Source organism: Carcharhinus amblyrhynchos, chromosome 15 (assembly GCF_965287045.1).
Source record: "Carcharhinus amblyrhynchos chromosome 15, sCarAmb.v2.hapA, whole genome shotgun sequence".
In the NCBI taxonomy this organism is placed as follows: domain Eukaryota; kingdom Metazoa; phylum Chordata; class Chondrichthyes; order Carcharhiniformes; family Carcharhinidae; genus Carcharhinus; species Carcharhinus amblyrhynchos.
This window is the reverse complement of record NC_137338.1, coordinates 22,191,789-22,214,089: the sequence shown is the minus strand read 5'-3', so window position 1 is coordinate 22,214,089 and position 22,301 is coordinate 22,191,789. Positions and strand designations below refer to the sequence as shown.

At 43.6% G+C, this 22,301-nt stretch overlaps 1 protein-coding gene across 1 annotated transcript in view; it reads right to left on the bottom strand.

Moving 5' to 3' along the window:
* The window catches only part of ros1 (c-ros oncogene 1, receptor tyrosine kinase), a 211,201-nt gene that overhangs the window by 67,436 nt on the left and 121,464 nt on the right, over positions 1-22,301 (bottom strand). Inside the window, 5 exon segments of the mRNA XM_080204333.1 lie at positions 8,097-8,231; positions 13,410-13,613; positions 16,852-16,949; positions 19,988-20,117; positions 21,067-21,131. Of these exon segments, the coding sequence (XP_080060459.1) occupies positions 8,097-8,231; positions 13,410-13,613; positions 16,852-16,949; positions 19,988-20,117; positions 21,067-21,131 (632 nt within the window).

Genomic DNA, 22,301 nt, shown 5'->3' with positions numbered 1-22,301 from the left:
AATACATAGGGTTACAGAGTAGGGTCTGGCTGGGATTATTGTCGGTGCAGGCTCAATGGGACAAATGGCCTCCTTCTACACTATAGGGAGTCTATGATTCTATAATTGCATCTTCTTGCTGGTTTTCATAGACTAGAATAGAATCAAAGAATCCCTACAATGCAGCAGGAGGCCACACAGTCCATCGCGCTTGCATCAACAACAACATCATCTAGGTCCGATCTTCGTAACTTCTTCTATTTACCCTGCTAATCCGTTGACACTAAGGTGCAACTTAGCATGGCTAATCAACCTAACCCACAAATCCTTGGAATGTGGGAGGAACCTGAAGCACCCAGAGGGAACCCATGCTGATGCGGGGAGAACATACAAGCTCCACAGTGACCTAAGACAGGAACTGAACCCAGGTCCCTGGTGCCGTGAAGCAGCAGTGCTAACACTGTGCCGCCCGTGCTGTCCTTCCTCTGGCTTTTTAAAAAAAACTTTGGATTTAATCTTTCTCCATTGCTTCTATTGCTCATTTCACCCTTCCTTTTTTTGCCCTCACTTCATAACCCCGACTCCACCCAGACCACAACATAAGCATGATAAAATTTAACAGGAAGCAGTTTCACACATTTTCACACAGGGTTTGGACTATTTGGGTGGTTTACAAGAAGATTTCAAATCCATACCATTTCTGGAAGTTTTTTTGCCATATCGAGTTTGTATTGTGGATTCTACTTAACACAGGAATCCCAATAGAGATGGTATCGCTTCCCTTTTCTGAAGTCTGCAGGATAGCGGCCAGAAGTTGGAAAGATTTAAATTTCTAACTTATAATAACCAGCCATAACAAATTTTGCTACATGGCTGTGGAGCCAAGTATTCAATCACATTCCTTCTTCACACCCCGATATTGACAGCTCAAAGCTCAGTAGATACCGAGGCTGAAGTTTACACCCTGGAAAGAACTGCTTTTGGTTGGTCAATTATCTCACATCCTGCACTGTTTTCGGGGCTTTTGGCCGACCAACATTAGACCAAGGACTATTTGAGAAGCATTCCAAGTTAACTGGTGAGAGAGCGTGGACAACTGAGCATTGAACACACGTCTCAGGGTTTTATGGACCGGAAACAGGTGACGATGGTGTTCAGTCAGGCCCCTGACATCACGCCAGGCGCAATTTTACAAGCCAAGAACAGCAATCCATGTGGGACTCATGCCCATGATTTCAAAACGGAAAACTGAGAGGCAAGCTGACTTTATGGGCACTTCTAAACATGAGTGAGTGAGTTGAGTGATGGCTGAGTGAATGGGGTGAGCGAGCGGGCGGGCGGGCAGGTGAGCGAGCGAGTGTACAGGGACAACTAAGGGGGATGTATTTGCAGGAGGAGCCTCAGAGTTTTGTCAGCTTTTAAAGGGCAGCAACAAGACAGCAAATGTTGATGTTGTTGTATTCCGCAGCCATGCAGATACTTTCTTTTGCAGCGACAAATAGGGCACCCATTGATTTGGGGGTCCTGCCCCCTTTGATGGGATTCTGCTCCTGATGCTGGGGTAAGATATCTGCTGGATTATGAGTGAGGTTTGATGGCCACTATGTACAAGGCTCAAGTCAGGAGTGTGACGGAGTAATCTCCAGTTGCCTGCATTAGTGCAGCTCCAAAAAGATTTAACAAGCTGGAAAGAACAAAGCAGCTCATTTGATTAGCATCCAATTCACCACCTTTAGCATTCAGTCCCTCCAGCACCAACACCAACCAGCAGCAGTGTGTACGATGGACAAGATGCACTGCAGCAACTTACTAGAACTCCGCTGATACTGCCTCAAATACCATGAGCTCTTCCTGCTGAATGGACATGGGCAGCTGGCACATGGGAATATCAGCACCTCCGAATTTCCCTCTACTCCACACCCCATGGCTGTCCCTCAATTACGGCTCCTGCAGTTTCCTCCCTCACAGCACACGGACAGCAATGGTTCAAGAAGGCATCGCCTCATCATGGCAGTTAGGTTTAGGCAATTAAAATGTTGGCCTAAAGGCCCATGTCCTGTGACAGAATCATAAAATGGATGGTGATATAAGTAATATGCCTTCCTGGATAAGTGAAAGTAAGTTGGACGTGTTCCTTTTAAGGTAATGTTTCTTTTCTTCAGTGTTACCCAGTGAATCTGATTAGCTCGTATCCATGCCCCATTGCCAGAGAGAGAAAATGGAAGTGCAGAGCGGAAGCACAGAGTATGCAGAGCTACATTCCCTTCACATTCCTAGCAGTTGCAAAGCAGACAGGCTATCGTAAATGTAAGCCCAGCCAGTGAAAGGTTCACTTACCCTAACGGTGTGGATAAGATCGTTCTTTTCTTTCCTGCATTACAGGACAGTCTTTCTCCAGACTCCACAGGTGCTGACCACCCTAACGACGTCCTCCTAGGCCGGTATGACAAGTTGAGATGGCCTCCTGCGACTATCTCTGGGAAAGGCGCCTGCACAGCCTCAAGGAGATGGTCCAGTGTGGTACTGCTGAAGCAGGGCATCGAAAATCGTTGTCTTCTCCTGCTCACCCTTCCTCCAGGGCCTGGGGACCAGTGACAAAGGCCTATCCAGGTGCCTTTTAAATATGGCGCCCGGATAAGATGGCGGGCTGGCCGATTTCCTGCCCATCCCGCCTCAAGACGTGATGTGAACCTTGCGGCTACATAATTAATTGGCTCAACATTGCCCGAATCTGCGGGTTTACCCATTGCGCTTTGTGAGGGGAGTCCCTTCAACTTCCCACCCATGCCATGGGACTTAGGCCCAGGGTGAGATTTTCCAGCCGTGCTCAGCCCAAAACAGAAATCCCCCGCCACCCTCCCACTCCCCAGAGTTTACGGACCTTGCATGGTCCACCCCCACCCACCTCAACCCCCGTCTGTTACAATTGCAGGATTCCTGCGGCAGGCAGGATGGGAAAATTCCGGTCCCAGAGTGGAAGATCCCACTCCATTAATCAGTTTTTCCACTACTGTTCAAAGAAGGAATGTGAAAATAAAATCTGCTTCAGCTGCAGGGACCCTACGTGGGTGGAGTTTTTTGAAGTGTTGTAAACATTAGCCTGCAGCACAACACAGCACTAACAGAGAATCTCACTCGGAGCAGGGACAGAATGGATGGTGTGAGAAAAGTTAAAGTTGTCAAACCTCCACAGCAGGTGGCGCTCATGAGGCTAGATCAGAAGCAGACTCGAAAGAACTTTTATTTCATATCTTGCTTTGCTCAAGCTAACCTGGGAGCGCTCGACATTATTGGCGGGTACCCAGAAATACCATTCCCCAATACCACAGGGACAATTCTCAGCCTACATTGACCGTTAGAGCGTATGATTTTGATTTATTATTGTCGTATAGAATGCCTACAGTTCAAGAGGAGGCCATTTGACCCATTGAGTCTGCACTGAAAACAATCCTACCCAGGACCTATTCCCTAACCCCCACACACTTCCCCAAGCTAATCCTCCTGACACTAGGATCAATTCACCATGGCAAATCCACCTAGCCTGCATATCTTTGGTCTATAGGAGGAAACCGGAGCACCTGGAGGAAACCCACACAGACACGGGCAGAATGTGCAAACTCCATACAGTCAGTGACCAGAGGCTGGAACTGAACCTGGGTCCCTGGTGCTGTGAGGCAGCAGTGCTAAGCATTGTGCCACCGTGTCATCACGTGTGTTAATATACAGTGAAAAGTATTGTTTCCGGGATGGGAAAATCCCGCTGGCAATGAATGGTTGGGAAATTCACGTCCTGGACTAAAGACTGGGCAGTGCAACTGGAGAACTCCACACCAGTTTCCAGACAGAGCCCGACACTCTGGAAAAAATACTGGAAAATACTGCCCCTTAAGTTCAAACTACCCACAAGCCCACAGTAAATAGCCAGCGACACGTAAACTGTTTAAAACCATTTTCTTGTGATCATATAGAGGCTATTATGCAATCTTAAATCACTCTCGTAGTCACCAGTTATTTAACAAACCAATGTAATTTATCTGTGCAAACCGTCAAAGTAAAGTCTCAGTAGAATGTGATATTTGGGAGTGCTGTGTTCGAGGGTAAGGGAAGAATGCACCTGCTGACTGACATTGTTGGAAACTATAACAAGCAGGACCTTCCCATGTTCCCAACAAAGCTTAGGCACTGTGCCAGTCATTAAATCCAGCTCCAGCCAGACAATTTGGTCTTTATTTTATTTTAATGTGGCACTAGACATCTCACATGACATTTCCAAATATGGAATTACACTCTGGGCTTTCTCTGATTGCTTGTAATGACTTAACTGCAATGGAATTACTGAAGAATGAATAATAGCAGCATGCGCTGTGATTGTATGAGCTTCTCAAAAATGCGCATGTAACTGTATAACTCACTCCCATTCATGCTGCAAAGGGAGCTGAGGAAATGAAGATCGTAAGACTGAGTTTAATCTATTTTCACTTGGCCATATAATAATGCTTAATCGTAACCTTACTTTGTTATTCACACAGATACATGATGACTTTTAAAATGATGCCTGGGAACTCACGCATCATGGAATTACAAAATGCTGACAAACCTTTCCAGTTAGAGATTTCCGAGGCTTTTAGCCCAGAGCAGCAGCCATCACCCCACCCTGCCGAAATATTTGATTTGATTTATTATTGTCACATGTATTAACATACAGGTGAAAAGTATTGTTTCTTGCGCGCTATACAGACAAAGCACACTGTTCATAGAGAAGAAAATGAGAGAGTACAGAATATGGTGTTACAGTCATAGCTAGGGTGTAGAGAAAGATCAACTTAATGCAAGGTAAGTTCATTCAAAAGTCTGACAGCAGCAGAGAAGAAGCTGTTCTTGAGTTGGTTGGTATGTGACCTCAGACTTTTGTATCTTTTTCCCAAAGGAAGAGGTGGAAGAGAGAGAACGTCTGGGGTGCATGGAATCCTTAATTATGCTGGCTGCTTTGCTGAGGCAGCGGGAAGTGTAGACAGAGTCAATGGATGGGAGGCTGGTTTGCGTGACGGATTGGGCTACATTCATGAACTTTTGTAGTTCCTTGCTGCCTTGGGCTGAGCAGGAGCCAAGCCACGCTGTGATACAACTAGATAGAATGCTTTCAATGGTGCATCTGTAAAAGTTGGTGAGATGATATGCCAATTTTTTTATTCTGTAGTATTTACTCATTTCACAGTCTCCGAAGTTCACAGGCTATGCTAAGCCAGCTAGGATAGTATCCAAACTCAGCCTGTCTGGAGAATACCTCAGCCTTGTTGATATATTCAATATATTTCACATCCTTGTAGCACAAGATTAAAAAGAGATTAATTTCTCTGTCCTGCTGTTCTTTATAAATTGTGCTGTGGCCGCAAATCAGCATAAAGGTATCTGAATACAATTAATCTCAATGAGATAGTTACCAGAAGTCAAGCCGACACAGGAATAATAAGCAGTTCCCAACTGGCTCTACAATAGATGTCTCTGAATTGTAGCATCCTCCAGCCTCACGCAGCTTTCCTTATTTTATCATCACCACCTATTTTCTTTCCAACTAGAAAGGCAATATGACTGCTAACTTCAGAAATGATCCTTTTAGACGTTGACAGGCAATAAACGTATGTGAGACAAAAGTGATGTCCTCAGTTGCTCACCATAAAATGGTTCTTTCCACATTTGCAAGCATAAAGCTAAAAATTAGCACAATCAAGGTCAGGGCAGATGCAGGCTCCAGAAATTCTAGCAATGTTGAGGTTTCAAGTAGGAGAATAATAATGCAGTGATTCATTTTCATTGTATGCTGCACTGTGAAATTCTGTTGAAAGTTGTTCTATTTGAATTGAGAAGTTTGAAGGCAGCTTAAACAGAATAATAACAGAATTCTCTTCTTTATTCTTGCATTCAAACAGTTTGAATGCCCTCTACTGTGCAGCATGTGAAGTGTACACAATTCTACTAGAATGTACTCAGGCTCTGAAAACAATGGGCTGTACAGAAAAACCCCCCCTCAACACTTAGCCACCCCAAGACCAAACCCAGAGACTCGGTCCCAAATCCCAGAGGCAACCTTCGGGTCAGGTATCTTCCACCTGGTGTCTTCCACCCAGGAGGCTGCCTCTGCTGAAAATGACCCCACCTGCCAGGCAGAGGGTGGAGCAGCTCACCAGTTACTGCGTCAGCAATGCCTCCAAAATTCCCAAAATGTCTGACAAAGGATGGCAGAATTTCCCCAAAAAAGCAGAAACCTCTGACCTCACCCACTGCTGGGATTCTCCAGTGCCGCTGCAGGGAATGGAGTTTTGGCTGAGTGCTAAATTCTCCGTTCTGACTGGCAGCATGGTGGGAGAGTGAACTAGACCAGAAAATCCCACCCAAAGTGTCAGGTTCTGACTGAAAGGCTTGTTTCTCCTCAGAGAAATAGGGTGACCTGGACTCAGATTGAATTTAAAGACCCCCATTGCAACCTCCCCTGCCCACATGAACATGAGGCTCTCCCTCCCAACAATATCCACCAGCATGACCCCCTCCCCCTCCCCCTCCTCCAATGGTCATTTATGTTGGGGCAACAGAGCTATCCCAGTGAGTCTCCTTTCAGGCCCCAATCCCCTTCATGCCCTGCCACGTCCTCATCCATTCAGGGGCTGCAATGGCCCCGAGCTTTGGACCATTTTGTGGAGAACAGTAGTGATTCCCCCAACTTTGTGCCATGCTGGTGGGTGGGTGACGTTCTAGGAAGATTCAGCATTAAGCTGATTTTGCATATTTAAATGCATTTAAATCCATGGTGATCAGGTTCACATCCTCACTGGGTGCATACCTGATTACGTCTGCTGGGAAGGCCCGGGAAGGTCACAAGCTGTTTTGCACCCAGCATGAATCCCGTTTTAGACCTCTCCTCGAATTTTCCCAACATGGCAGGGCTTGCTCTCCAAAATTCCCAAAACATCTGACAATGGATGGCAGAATTTCCCCTAAGAATGGCAAATTGCCCCAATGCTTTTTTAAGCCCTGGGGCCTTTGGAATAAAGTAATCAATCCCCTCGGGTGTCATAACAGAGCTTACGCCTACTCTTAGCTGAGGTAGCCCGAGATTGTCCCTGTACATGGTGCATTGATAATGGCAAGCAGGTGCGTTAGCGTGCGAAATGGGTCCCTTTAATATGTGGCAATGCAGAATGAAGTTATTCAGCCTATTGGGTCTGCACCAACCACAATCCCACCCAGGCCCCATTCTCGTAAACCCACATATTTAGCCTGTTAATCCCCCTGACACTGGGGTCAATTTAGCAAGGCCAATCAACCTAACCCACAATTCTTTGGAACGTGGGAGGAAATTGGAGCACCCGGAGGAAACCCATGCAGATACAGGGGGAATGTGCCAACACCACACAGACAGTGACCCAAGCCGGGAACTGAACCCGGGTCCCTGGCAGCAATGTGAGGCAGCAATGCTAACCACTGTGTCACCATACAGTCTCTGCTATATTAAAATCACTACAATGCAGAAGGAGGCAATTCGGTCCATCCCCATGTATTTAGCCTGCAAATCCCCCTGACATCAATCAATATTTAACATTTAAGTTTGTGATTCAGACTACACCAACTAATTTAAATGATCAAGCAAGTTGCAAGATGACTCTTGAGAATTATCAATACAGCTTCGCACATCTCAGAGTGTGCGATAAGTGGAAAAATGGGAACAAAGTATCTCCCAAACATGTGGTGCCAATCAACACAAATAAATTTTCCATGGTGGGGCTTACTGGTGGCATTGGAAGCTTGCCATTTGCCACTGGCAGGATCTGCCAGTCCCACCAAAGTCAGTGGTCATTTGTATTGCTCGTTGGGGAACCCGCCACGGAGAGAGGTGCCACCTTCTGCTGGTAGATCCTGCTGGCAAGAAGAGCTGGAAAATCCCACCCTTTGCGTGTCCTATTCAACAGTTCAGTGTTCAACAAGTGCACAGGTAAAGTTACAGAAAGCCTCCTCACTTAGAATTCACCATAGACAGACATTGCTACCATTTTACATTTGGAATATAGCTCAAGAATAGCTATGTGATGCTGCTCAAAGATGTGTTAAACTTCAACGATACTTACACATTATCTGGACAAGAGTTTGGTTTCTCCAGCCTCCCTCCTGTTCTAACGAAATGCAACACTTCTAGGTTGGTGCGAGCTGGGTAAGGCTGCTGGCCCAACGTCATGACTTCCCACATCAAGATACCAAATGACCTGGAGAGTGATTTGAAAAATGTAGGAATAGGAATGACACCATAAATATTATTCCTGGTCATTTGTGAGAGTTAGCGTCCTTTGTTCCCACAGCTTAGCAAGTAGTTAATGCTGTCGAGCATAATGTCTGATTAAATAATGAGCCATTGCTTACTCTGAAAGGCAGGCTATTATTAGGAACCCCCCATCCTGCTTCTCTCATAGATACCCTTTCCAATTGTATAACTACACTGATGGATTTTTCTATCTAGTTTGGTTAAGATGGCACAGTGGCACACTGCTGCCTCACAGCACCAGAGACCAGGTTCAATTGTGGCTTTCCATGGTCCGCTCCAATTTCCGTGGCGGGTGGGATGGTAAAATTTGCTCCTCCGTGAGTTTCCTCTGAGTGCTCCAGTTTCCTCCCACACTCCAAAGACATGCAGCTTAGGTTGACTGACCATATTAAATTGCCTCTTAGTGCCAAGGGGGTTAGCAGGGAAAATACGTGGGGTTACAGTTGGGACTGTTGTCGGTGCAGGCCTGATGGGCTGAATGGCCTCCTTCTGCACTGCAGGGATTCTATGATTCTAAGACCAGAAGAATGAAATGAAGTTTACCTATTTGAATGCGGAAACTTTTTTCCACCTGGAAACCTTATTGAGCAAAATAGGCCACCCACATGATCAGTATACTGCAACATCAGCCTGTTTTTGAAAAATCAGTGTGTCCACCCCACCTCACCAGCCTCATCAATCACCGCAGTGCGGCTTTAATCTGTATTTACTGCTGCATCAAACAGTTCCCATATTCTGTGGGGAGTAGACAAGGACTGAGAGCCAAAGTGCCATCTGATGTAAAGAAATTGGACATAGCTCTTCAGGCTAAAGAGATCAAAGGATATGGAGGGAAGGGGGTGGGTGGGATCAGGATATTGAATTCGATGATCAGCCATGATCAAAATGAATGGCGGAGCAGGCTCAAATGTCCTTCGCCTGCCTCTTTTTTCTATGAGGGAGAAGAGGACAGAAAGAATTAACTCTGCGGTATCTTTGGGAACCAATACTGCTCTCTGCTTTGTGATCTCCAGTTCTGATATGAGCACGAAGTGCCCATAAATTGGGCTGTTACTGTTTTAAAAGTAAAAAAGTTGAAGTTTATTTATTAGTCACAAGTAGACTTAAATTAACACCGCAATGAAGTTACTGTGAAATTCGCCTAGCTGCCACAGTCCGGCACCTGTTAGGGTCAATGCACCTAGTCAGGACGTCTTTCAGAATGTGGGAGGAAACCGGAGAAAACCCATACAGACATGGGGAGAACATTCAAACTCCACACAGACAGTGACCCAAGCTTAGAATTGAACCCTTCCTGCACATCATAGCTAGACTAGGATGGTAGGCAACTGGCCTATTGATACTTGACCCAGTGATTGGATGGTTTACAGTAACCATTCGATTATTTCCTTACTCCCAGCCTTTATCTGCTTCCAAAGAGCCAAGAATTCAAGTTGGCAAGGTTGTGAAGAAGGCACATGAAATGCTCACCTTCATTGACAGAGATCTGGGAGGGTGACAACGAGGAAGGATTTGATAAGTTGGGGTTATTTTCCTTGAACAAAGAGGCCGAAGTGTAATATGATAGAAGTGTATAAAATAATGAGGGGAAGAGATGGAATGGATAGGATAAAATTGTTTCCCTTCGTGGAGAATTCCAGAATCAAGGGACATAGATTCTCGGTAAGTGGCAGTAGGTGTAGTGGGGCTTGAGAAAGAACTTCTTTATGCAAAGAGTGGTCTGGAGTTCACTGACTAATGGTGGCAGAGACCCTAAACTCTTTTAAAAAGTACCCGGAATTGTACCGTAATTGCTGTAAGATATGGGGCTATGGACCGAGTGCAGGAATGTGGGATTGGAAAGACCACCTTGGTGCCCTCAGACTGATATGGACAGGACGGGCCAAATGGCCTCCTTCTGTGGATTTCTGTCAGTCCACAATGAGCATTTTGTCCCCCTTTGACCTGGTTCAACACATAATTGGAATTTGCTAGCCTCATTTCTAATGGAGGGAAAATTATATCCTTATCTCAGAAACAAAAGGTGAGGTATGTACCTGTAGTTGCTGACACGGTTTATGTATTATTTTGTTCGGTGGTAGGGCATGTAATTTTAAACTATGACTCTGAGCTAAATTGGAAAAGAAATGGTTTGAAACTTATAGAAAGAATGATTCAAAATGCTCATTAACAGTCGTTACATGATCTCACTTCTCCAGTAGCAGAAAAGAAAACGCAGAACATAATTGGGGAAAGTTTTGGTTTGGGCCTAAAAGAGATGCAATATCGACATTGTCCCACCCAAGGTAATGGGGAGGAGGCCCAAATCAACTTCAGATTTGGTTTTTATTTAAATTGTATCAGTGGGCTGTGGACGCCAAACAGGAATTCAAATCACCATCCAAGTCAGACTAATGGTTCTGCAGCACCACCCACAGGAGAGTGGCGGTAATGTGGTCATGTGGAAAATACCTGCATTAAATGCATTAGCAAACTGCAATGATTTCAGCACGGAGGCTTCACATAATAAGCTGGATCTTTTGGGTTCAAGCACAGTAATTGGTACATTTTGAGAAGTTGGTGAATGAATATTTTAAAATTTGCTGACTACAGCGCACCAACTGAAAATTGTTCGTACTTCTTTTGTCATTTTCATTATTTAAAATTAGTTTATTTACATACAATTAACACAAAGTTGGAAATCCTTTTCTTCTTTGTGATAAACCCATTTTTAGCAAAAATAATAATTTTTTTACCACGCCACCATAACTAAATTGGGTGGATGGCACGGTGGTGCAGTGGATGGCAGTGCTGCCTCACAGCGCCAAGAATCCAGGTTCAATTCCCAGCTTTTAGGTCATTGTCTGTGCAGAGTCTGCATGTTCGCCCTGCATCTGCATGGGTTTTCTCTGAGTGCTCCAGCTTCCTCGCACAGTCCAAAAGATATACTGGTTAGGTGAATTGGCCACGCTAAATTCTCCCTTAGTATACCTGAACAGGTGATTAGGGGGTTTTCACAGTAACTTCATTGCAGTGTTAATGTAAGCCTACTCATGACATTAATAGATAAACTTTAACTTAAATATGTCAAGGAATACTTTTAAAGCAACTTAATTAAAACATTGTCTGACTGCACTAGTGCATTGCAGATTTTATGTTCAGCAACGTGAAAATGACTTTGAATGGAAACATGTGGTCAGGTGAACAGACATCTCTCATAATGGATGGAATTTGCACAGGGTCCCAGAGGAATGGCCAGAGGAAAATTTATCTCACTGTTATTTTAGTCCTATTCATGAAGGAATAAATGTTGGCCCGAAAAACAGTGAAATACCTCAGCTCCTCTTCAGTGCGGTGCCTTTGGATTTTATGAGCCCAGCCGAGCCTCACTTTTAACAGAGAATCATAGAATGCAGTGACATTAATCTCTCCCTCAATGCTAATGAGACAAAGCAGATTGACACCAACTTCAGGAAGCGTAAAAGGAGAGCATGCTGCTGTCTACATCGATGGGGACGAAGTAGAAAAGGTCAAGAGCTTCAAGTTTGTAGGTGTCTAGATCACCAACAACCTGCCCTGAATCCCCCCACACCGACACAGTAGTGACGAAAACCCACCAACGGCTCTACTTTCTCAGAAGACTAAGGAAATTTAGCATATCAGCTACAACTCTCACCAACCTTTACAGATGTACCATAGAAAGCATTCTTTCTGGTTGTACCACAGCTTGGTATGGCTCCTGCTCTGCCCAACACTGCAAGAAACTACAAAAGGTTGTGAATATAGCCCAATCTATCACACAAACCAGCCTCCCATCCATTGGCTCTGTCTATACCTCCTGCTGCCCCGGCAAAGCAGCCAACATAATTAAGGACCCCACACACCCAGACATTTTCTCTTCCACTTTCTTCCCTTAGGAAAAAGATACAGAAGTCTGAGGTAATGTTCCAGCCTATCCAAGAACAGCTTCTTCCCTGCTGCGGTCAGACTTTTGAATGGACCTACCTCGTATTAAGCTGATCTTTCTCTACACCCTAGCAATGACTTAACACTACATTCTGCACTCGCTCCTTTCCTTCTCTATGAACAGTATGCTCTGTCACGCAAGAAGCAATATTTTTCACTGTATGCTAATACATGTGACAATAATAAATCAAATCAAATGTAAAATCAAATCAGTGTAGAAGGAGACCATTCAGCCCATTGAGTCTGCACCAATTCTCTAACTATCCCAAGTATTTATCCCACTAATCCCCCTAATGCAAGGGTCAATTTAGCATAGCCAAGCCACCTAAGCTGTACATCTTTGGACATTGGAAATCATGGCTGAAGAAGAAGAAGCACTACTGTGGAAAGTGGCATCATTGGAACAAATGCAATGGAGATGAAGGAGCTGAGAGAAAGGGATGGAGTCCTTCAGGATGTAGGGTGAGAAGAGCTGTAGTCCAGAAAGCAGTTGGAGTCAGCCAGCTTGTAATAAATATTGGTAGATAGTCTATTGCCGGAAATGGGGACAGAAAGATTGAGGGAAGGGAAGGGAAATGTCTGAGATGGACCAGGTGAAGGTGGTGGAAGGGTGGAAACTGGAAGTGAAGTTGATGAATTTTTCCAGGTCCAGACGTGAGCATGAAGTGGCACCAAAATAGTCATCAATGTATCGATGAGGGCATTGTGGGAGGGGAGCTGGGTAGGCCTGGAACAAAGAATGTTCCACATACCCCATAAAAAGACAAGCATTGCTAGGACCCATGCACTCCATCTTTGATTTGGAGAAAGTGGGAAGAATTAAAGGAGAAGTTATTGGGTGTCGCAGGAGAATGCCTATTTAGACATTCTTCCTTCAAACACCACCAAAATATATAATATTCTCTAGTCATTCTTTGCCTTGCTGTTTGCAAGGTCCTCCATAATAATGCTCATTACATCTCACTGTTTTCCAAGCATGGATGAATCTGACAGACAAGGTGAATTTTCCTGTTCCACCCACCATGGGAATCAGAGCAGGCGAGGGACAGACCATGGAAAGATCCATTGACCTTGGGCAGGATTTTCCGGTTTCAGGGCGAGCACAGCCGGAAAATCCCACCCACGATCAGGCAGGGCAAACACTTTACAATTCAATTAACCTGAACTCTTTACTTACCAAACGTCAGACTGATTCGTGAACAGCCCATCAATTAAACTCTCAGGTGCCATCCACCTAACAGGAAGTAAACCTTCTCCTTCCTTTCTGTAATAGTCATTCTTGTAGATGTCTCTTGCAAGACCGAAGTCTCCTATTTTCACCTTGCGGTTCGTGGAGTTGTATTCCTTTGTGGAGACTAAGCAGTTTCTAGCAGCCAGATCCCTAAAACAAATAAAATGCACTTGTAATTCTACAAGTACTCCTGCAGCAAATATTTAGAGACCGCATTCTGCTAAAACATGATTGGCACATAAAAATTCCCCAAAATGTGTACATTCATTTTTGGTTCCAAGCATGCACTGTCAATGAACCACAATGGTCTTGAGAACTTTGAGGCAGCACGGTGGCACAGTGGCTAGCACTGCTGCCTCACAGCACCAGGGACTTGGTTCAATTCATGTTTTCCCTGCGTCTCCGAGGGTTTCTTCCAGGTGCTCTGGTTTCCTCCCACAATCCAAAGATGTGCAGGTTAGGTGGATTGGCCATGCTAAATTATCCCTTAGTGTCAGGGGACTAGCGAGGATAAATGCATGGTGTTATGGGGATGGGGCCTGAGTGGGATTGTAGTCAGTGCAGTCTCAACGGGCCAAATGCCCTCCTTTTTATGGATTTTATGAACTAATGCTGGCAAAACCTGCTGAAACTTCTAAAGCAATATTAATTGTTGATCATAAACTAGAGAGGCAGCAGAAAGCAAAGTGTGACTTTCCTTTTTCTGCAGGAGAATGGCAGTGAATGGATCAAAATGAGGAATGGGGCATCAAGTTCAGAGTCATGGAAAATCTCAGCAGATCTGGCAGCATCTATAAGGAGAGAAAAGAGCTGACGTTTCGAGTCCAAATAAGACTTTGTCAAAGGGTCACTAACAGAAAGGGTCACCTGGACTCGAAACATCGGCTCTTCTCTCTCCTTACAGATGCAGCCAGACTTGCCGAGATTTTCCAGCATTTTCTCTTTTGGTTTCAGATTCCAGCGTCTGCAGTAATTTGCTTTTATCCTAAGTTCAGAGTCATGATTTGGGAAACACTGCTGCCCCTCTCTTGTCTGAGGTGGGGTGGTGAGAATTGATCCCACAGTATTTTAATTTATTTCCATTTCCTCAAACTGCAGGTCATTCCAGAAAAGCTTTGGTAGCTCATCAACAAAACTGGTTTTATAAAATTTACAGAATAACGTGCTGTGGTCTCCAGCCGTCTCAGACTGTGCAATCTGCACAGTTACAACTCCCAGAATAGAAGTACCATTTCTGAGCTAGTGATGCTTCCTAGGAACAGCAAGTTTACAGTAACCGCGTTACAAGTTTAATCTTTTATCCTTTTTCACCTGCAATCTTTGTAGTCTAATTGCCAGATTGCTGCAAATCATTGGGTTCCTGCCAGTGATTCTTTCCATTTCTAAATGAATATTTGTCGATTTAAACAAAAGGTCACGATTAAAACAAAGCTTGAAAATTGTAGAAATGCTACAAATAACAGTGAGGGAGGTACATTGGAGCTGGGTTAAAGAAACAACCAGTTGCGTTTCAACTCATTTAGTTAATGCTGAAAGGATCATGAGTTTACTCTTATTCACAGTAAGTTAGAATCCCAACTCCCCACACCTAATAGTATAAATGCAAAATGAATCATAGAATCCCTATAGTGCAGCAAGAGGCCATTCAGCCCATCAAGTCTGCACTGACAACAATCTCACTCATGCCCCAGCCCCATAACTCCAAATATTTACCCTGCTATTCCCTTTAACCTACACATCTCAAGACACTATGGACAATTTAGCATGGTCAATGCATCTAACCCACACATCTTTGGATTGTAAAAGGAAACCAGAGCACCCAGACGAAACCCACACAGACATGGGGAAAACATGCAAACTCCACACAGACAGTGACTCAAGCCGGGAATCGAACCCAGGTCCTGGTGCTGTGAGGCAACAGTGTTCCGGGTGCTCCAGTTTCCTCCCACAGTCCAAAAGATATGCGGGTTAGGTTGATTGGCCATGCTAACATTGCCCCTTAGTGTCCTGAGATGTGTAGGTTAGAGGGATTGGTGAGGAAAATATGTAGGGATATGGGAGTAGGGCCCTGGGTGGGATTGTGGTCAGTGCAGACTTGATGGGCTGAATGGCCTCTTTCTGCACTGTAGGCTATGATTCTATGTTCACAACTATGCCACTCATAAGTTAAGGTAGTGTTGAAGAGTACTGTCAATATAATTATTGTAACAATTACAAATGTAAACTCTGGCTTTTTGAACTGTTTGTGTCATGGGGGCACAGATGAGTGGTATTTACACTATAGGACCAGTAACCCTGAGGCCTGGTCTCCTGAACCTAAGATATGAATTCAAATCCTTCCACAGCAGCTGAGAAATTTAAATTCAAATCATTAAATTCAATCTGGGATAAATCCATCATGCAAACCAGTCCCCCATACATTGACTCTGACTACACTTCCTGCTGCCTCAGCAAAGCAGCCAGCATAATTAATGACCCCACACACCATGGACATTCTCTCTTCCACTGGGAAAAGTCGACAAAAGTCTGAGGTCACATACTAACCAACTCAAGAACAGCTTTTTCCCTGCTGCTGAATGGACTTACTTCGCATTAAGTTGATCTTTCTCTACCCCCTAGCTATGACTGTAACACTACATTCTGCACTCTCCTGTCTCCTTCTCTATGAACGGTATGTTTTGTTTGTGTAGCGTGCAAGAAACAATACTTTTCATTGCATGCTAATACATATGACAGTAATAAATCAAATCAAAATTATACCAAATAGTGTGAATAGTCATGGATCATTTGATTTAAAATCCGTATATTGGTATGTGACATTTCATTACTTAATCTGAACCTTCCCAAGGTAGGGATACATAAATGTAAAAAAAACAATTCAGGGGTTCTGGAAATATTCAGAATAGAAGGAAGTACTTGGGGGCTTTAAATCATCATAAACTTTGCAAAGGATAGCAATTATCAACATCATAAGAGTAGTTTATGCTTCACATACAGAAATATGAATGTATGGTATTTTAACTAGATGCAAAACTTTATTTCCACGCAGGATGTACATCAAGATTTTCCAGTTATAAATCTTCTGCAAGATAATCAGAAATCTGTTTTGAAAATCTATTTTGCTTTTAAATTTTAGCTTCATTAGGCTGCATCATGAGCTGCATTTTGCCACAACTGATGGCGCATTCATTAGTTTCTAAAAAAATAAGGTCTCCATTAAAAAAGGTTCACTATAGCTGCCAGTTAAGTATCTGCTGTAAAGTTGATTTATTTGGCCAAAAACACTTCAGATGTTTATATCTAACTCTTGTGCAGAGACATTCAGGATTAACTATTAAGTCTGCTCAGTTGCATTTGTAAAGGACAGACATTAAAATTGCTGACTTACCTGTGGACAAAATGCATTTTCTCAAGATAGGTACAGCCTTTTGCAACATCCAGGCATATCTCTATGAGGTCACCCACATAGAGCAGGGGTTGATGAAGCTGATGAAAAAAAAAGATTGTCAGCTGTTCTCAAAGGATTAATTACGGAAAAATTGTTTGAAAAAGAAAAACGCTCGATGTTAGTTAAAGTTCATTCATTAGCCTCAAGTAGACTTACATTAACACTGCAATGAAGTTACTGTAAAATTTCCCTAGTCAGCATATTCTGGTGCCTGTTCAGATACAGTGAGGGAGAATTTCGCATAGCCAACGCATCTAATCAGCATGTCTTGTGAGACTACGGGAGGAAACCAGAGCATCCGGATCCCTGGCATGTGAAGCAGCAGTGCTAACCACTATGTCACCCATCAATAATTGTTATCCCTCAGAAAGATGGTCACCTTATAATGAAAGGCAATGAAGGACATACAGATGGTCAAACCCATAATCATACTATAATTTCCTTTCATTTCTCAAAGGGGGTCAGTGGAATTTTAATTTCCCATTTTAGAAATTAATTTTTTCTTCAACAAATTAAAATTAACATTTCTTTAAAATTGTGCAAGTTTTTTTTAAATTGTGCAATGAGTGGCACGGTGGCACAGTGGTTAGCACTGCTTCCTCACAGCACCAGGGGCCTGGGTTTGCTTCCCGGCTTGGGTCACTATCTGTGTGGAGTTTGCACGTTCTCCCCGTGTCTGCGCGGGTTTCCTCCGGGTGCTCCAGTTTCCTCCTGCATCCCAAAGACGTGCTGGTTAGGTGCATTGACCTGAACAGGTGCCAGATCCTGACAACTAGGGGAATTTCACAGTAACTCCATTGCATTGTGAATGTAAGCTTGACTTGTGACCACTTGCTGGTCAAATTCACTTCTCCAGTTTAATATTACATGCTATTTCCCACTTTCCAAAATGAATTCTCAGACAACAGCCCAGCTTAATATTAATCTTTAAATTGCAAAATTAAATAAGAACAGCAAGAGCATTGAAAATATAGGCAACTAAAAGACAATAGGAGATGTGAAAATATTGGGTGGGATTTTCTGGCTGCGCTACCCCAAGACTAGAAATTCTCACTCGAGGTCAATCGGCCTTCAAACGGTCCGCCAAATTTTCTGTCACGTCCGCTACAATTCCCATGGCAGATGGCACTGAAAACTTTACCCCATTGTCTGAGGTTATGGATTTAAAAAGTGGCGCAGTGGTTAGCATTGCTGCCTCACAGTGTCAGGGACCTGAGTTCAATTCCGGTTTTGAGCGGCTGCATGGTGTTTGTACGTTCTCCCCCCGTCTGCGTGGGTTTCCTCCAGGTGCTCCGGTTTCCTCCCACACTCCCAAAAGATGTGTAGGTTAGGTGGATTGGCCGTGCAAAACTGACCCTAGTGTCAGGGGAATTAGCAGGATAAATATGTGGGGTTACAGGAATAGGTCTTGGATGGGATTGTGGTCGGTGCAGACTCGATGGGCCAAATGGCCTCCTTCTGCACTGTAGGGATTCTATGAATCAATTTTTTTTAAATTCCTCACACACTATTAGGATTTAATTTAATCTTCTGCCTAAGGGGTTCTTCATTTTCACTGATAACAGCTTGAATACTGGATTGCAATAAGAAATTATAAAATTAATGTTTCTCATTCCCACAATTCTTCAGGGTATGGATGACATAGCCAGGAAAAAAAGGCACTTAGCAAGGAATTCTGAACAAGGGTGAATGGCCTCCCAGTAAGAGAATTACCCACATGATGAACTAACAAGACAATGATTAAGAGATTTTTTTTATGGTGCTATCTCATCAATCATCACAACATAATTAATTTTCAAGTTTATAAGGACTAGCGCTGTGACTACAACCTCAAAAGTTTTAAATTGAATTTCTTCACACTTTGCAGAGAAAGAGAAGAATAAAAGAATCCATAATGGTTGCATACTCCACCCAGAGCTAAAACAGATAATACACATAATGGCACAGTGGTTAGTATTGCTGCCTCACAGCGCCAGCGACCCGCGTTCAATTCCAGCCTCGGGTCACTATTGGTGTGAAGTTTGCACATTCTCCTCGTATCTTTGTGGGCTTCCTCTGGGTGCTTCATCTCCTCCCACAGTCCAAAGATATGCAGGTTAGGTGGATTGGCCATGCTAAATTGCCCCTTTTAGTGTCAGGGGAACTAGCTATGGTAAATGCAAGGGGTTATGGGGATAGGGCCTGGGTGGGATTGTGGTCGGTGCTGACTCGATAGACCAAATGGCCTCCTCCTGCTCTGTAGGGGTCCTAGGATTCTATGATTTCTCTCCATGATTGCTGCTTAAGAAATTAAGCGCGGCGAGACTTGTTTGACCTCAAGAAAGATTATTTGCAATTGAGAAAATTGATGTCAAGTCCAGGAATCTTTTGCAGCTGACTTCTGCCATAAAGTGAAGTGGAGAAAGGGTGATATAAACAGAAGGCTACAGTTGGTATATTTCTCACGACACCTTTTTACCCCACTGGTCCTAGCCATCCTCCAAGGATTTCCTTCTTTGATATGCACTGCAAATCTCCAGACAGTCCGTGTTGAACATCCCTGTCCTTCACTTTACAAACTGTCGGACACTCCATCTTTTGTCGCCAGTGTTCAATCTCTTAGTACTGACGTGTCTCTTCAAGAACTACTTGATGGCCAGGCATCAGGGAGCACAGATCTTTACTCAGTCTACTTGCTTCACACTTCAAACATTGACTGCCCACTCAGAGTGGCACCCCAGGTCACATGACCCATTCCCTTAAAGGGGCTATGCCCCAACATACATGACCATGTCACTCAAGGATAGCATGCAGATCTGGAGGAAAGGGCTGAATGATCCTTGTAGAATATCAGAAGTGACAATGCAGGAAAGGGAAGCTATCCAAAGGGTAGCCTTTGGTTAGGTGGTAATGAAGGGGCAGCTTCCTTTAGAAAGGATGATGAATATTGGGGGAGAATATTATAATCAGCAGTGCCAATACTACAGGTAACCACTGGAGGTCACGGGAAAGAACATTATTGAACAATTGTGTAATATTGTTTTTCATCTTCCAGCAACATGATGGGACAATTGTCAATTATTTCTGTCGAACCTACCCGAGAGCCTCGAGCTCCTCGGAGATAACTGAGCAAGTCTCTTCCCTTCATCAGCTCAAGGATTAAGAACTGTGGCTCATTCAGCAGGCACACACCCAGCAGCTTAACTATATGAGCATGATCAAAGTGACTGAAAGAAAATAAACACACACGATAAGTATTGTAGGACACTAAGCTATCAATGAAAAATGCATCAAAGACAACAAATAGGCAGGAAGGAGGAAATACTGTATTGTTTTTAAAAACATATTCTTTCAGGGTTAATTGGGCGGCATGGTGACACAGTGGTTAGCACTGCTGCCTTACACCGCCAGGGACCTGGGTTCGATTCTGGGCTTGGGTCACTGTGCGGAGTTTGCACATTCTCCCCGTGTCTGTGTGGGTTTCCTCCAGGTGCTCTGGTTTCCTCCCAGAGTCTGAAAAATGCAGGATTGGCCATGCTAAATTGCCCCTTAGTGTCAGGGGGACTAGCTAGGGTAAAAGCATGGGGTTATAGGGGTATGAATTGGGTGGGATTGTGGTTGGTGCAGACCTGATGGGCCAAATGGCCGCCTTCTGCACTGTAGGATTCTACGGCCTTCTTGTCAGGAAAAGATTATATTGGAAGCATTTTATCTCATTGCCACTGCATATAACACAAACCGATCAGCCCTGATCTTATTGATTAGGTGCAGACTCGAGGGGCTGAATGGCCTAATCCTGCTCCCATTTTATATCTTCATATGTTTGTATAATAAAACAAAGAAAAATAATTCCTGCAGACAACGTCAAGTGCTTATGAGTCTAGATGAGTCAAATCAGCTTGCATATTTTAATTATCTCTGCCACTGAAGGTTTATGATTAATTTGAGCTGAGCTTCTCCTTTTGCAATATGTCCTATCCATAACCTCTATCCATTGCCAACCCCCAGCAGAATCGATGTGATTGGTCGCAAATCTGGAATACAATCTTAAGGAACCTTCAGCTGGCTGTGAATATAAAATCATGACGTTCTCCCATAAATTTCAACATGCAACATCTTTCTCATCGAAGTCAGAAAGGCACAAACATCTCAGCCATTGTCTATAAACAAACCTACCTCATTAAGTGGGCTTCTTTGAGGAATTCAGATTTTTCATGATCCGTTGCCCCTTTTCTCAGTGCCTGGTAAAGTAAATAATCACATTCTTGTGACACTACATTGCAACCTTGGCTAATAACTTGCATTTTAATGTGAATTTATTGGTATCAGTTCTGATCTCTAAATGCAACGCCTATGAGGGGAAAAAATATAGATTTTCTGTTTTTCCAGGATAATTGAGCAAGAATAGCACAACTGACGATCTTGGTGGGGTTTGCCAAAGTTAGCCTTAATTAGAAATCATGAAGTTTTGGTGCAGGTTTGGAACTCAAAGTGGGGCCTTGGTCAATGGGGGTGTCACAGAAATAAATCTGTCACAGCTATTCCCACAGAAAAATTATCCAGACTGTATAGATAAGGATGGTGCACCTCCAGCTCAGGAATCCTAACTTGCATTCATCGTTCCATCCTCTTGGTCTGCTTTCAAAAATACTTAAATGACGTGTAGTGCTCAATCCAAGGTTCAGTTTCAGGACTTTGATTGCAGCAACTTAAATATTCACTTACCACAAGACAAGAACGTGCCTTCTTTCTACTGTCCATCTACACGAGTGAGCCCAACACACAGCACATTCTTAATAAGAAAATTGGGAGCTCACTCCATCAGTTTGGTCATTTTCATTTGGATTGGAATTAAAGATCATGGACAGTAAAAATAAAAGAAGATCTGGTGGTCCAGCTGTCTGTCTGAGTGCCTGACCTTCACACAGTTGCTGCTGGCTGAATAATTTATCAAAGAATAACACATAGGAAGGTGGAGGTTGCACATTTATTGTGCCTGCTCACATCTCTCACAAACAACTAACTATCTGGAAGTGCAGTCAGGATTTAAGTTTAGCAAATGTGAGTCTCGATGCACACAACCATATCTTGTGTGAAACAAAAGCATTGAGATGAATCATCAGTTAATCTGTTCTGGCCAGTGATGGCCAGGGGTAAGACTGTTCATCTGGACACTGGGAGAATTTCTGGGTCTTCTCTGCTATAAGACCACAGGATCTTGAATGCTGAGTGAACCAATGCTAAGGCTTCAGTTAACAACCTCTGAAGAATGGCCCCTCTAGCAATATGGCATTTCTTCACTATACATTGAAACAACTGAGATTTTATTCTCAAGCTTTGTGTATATTCAAGCACAAGCTTTAGTTCCTAAATGGGGAAGGATATGATGGGTATAATCTGGAGATTTTATA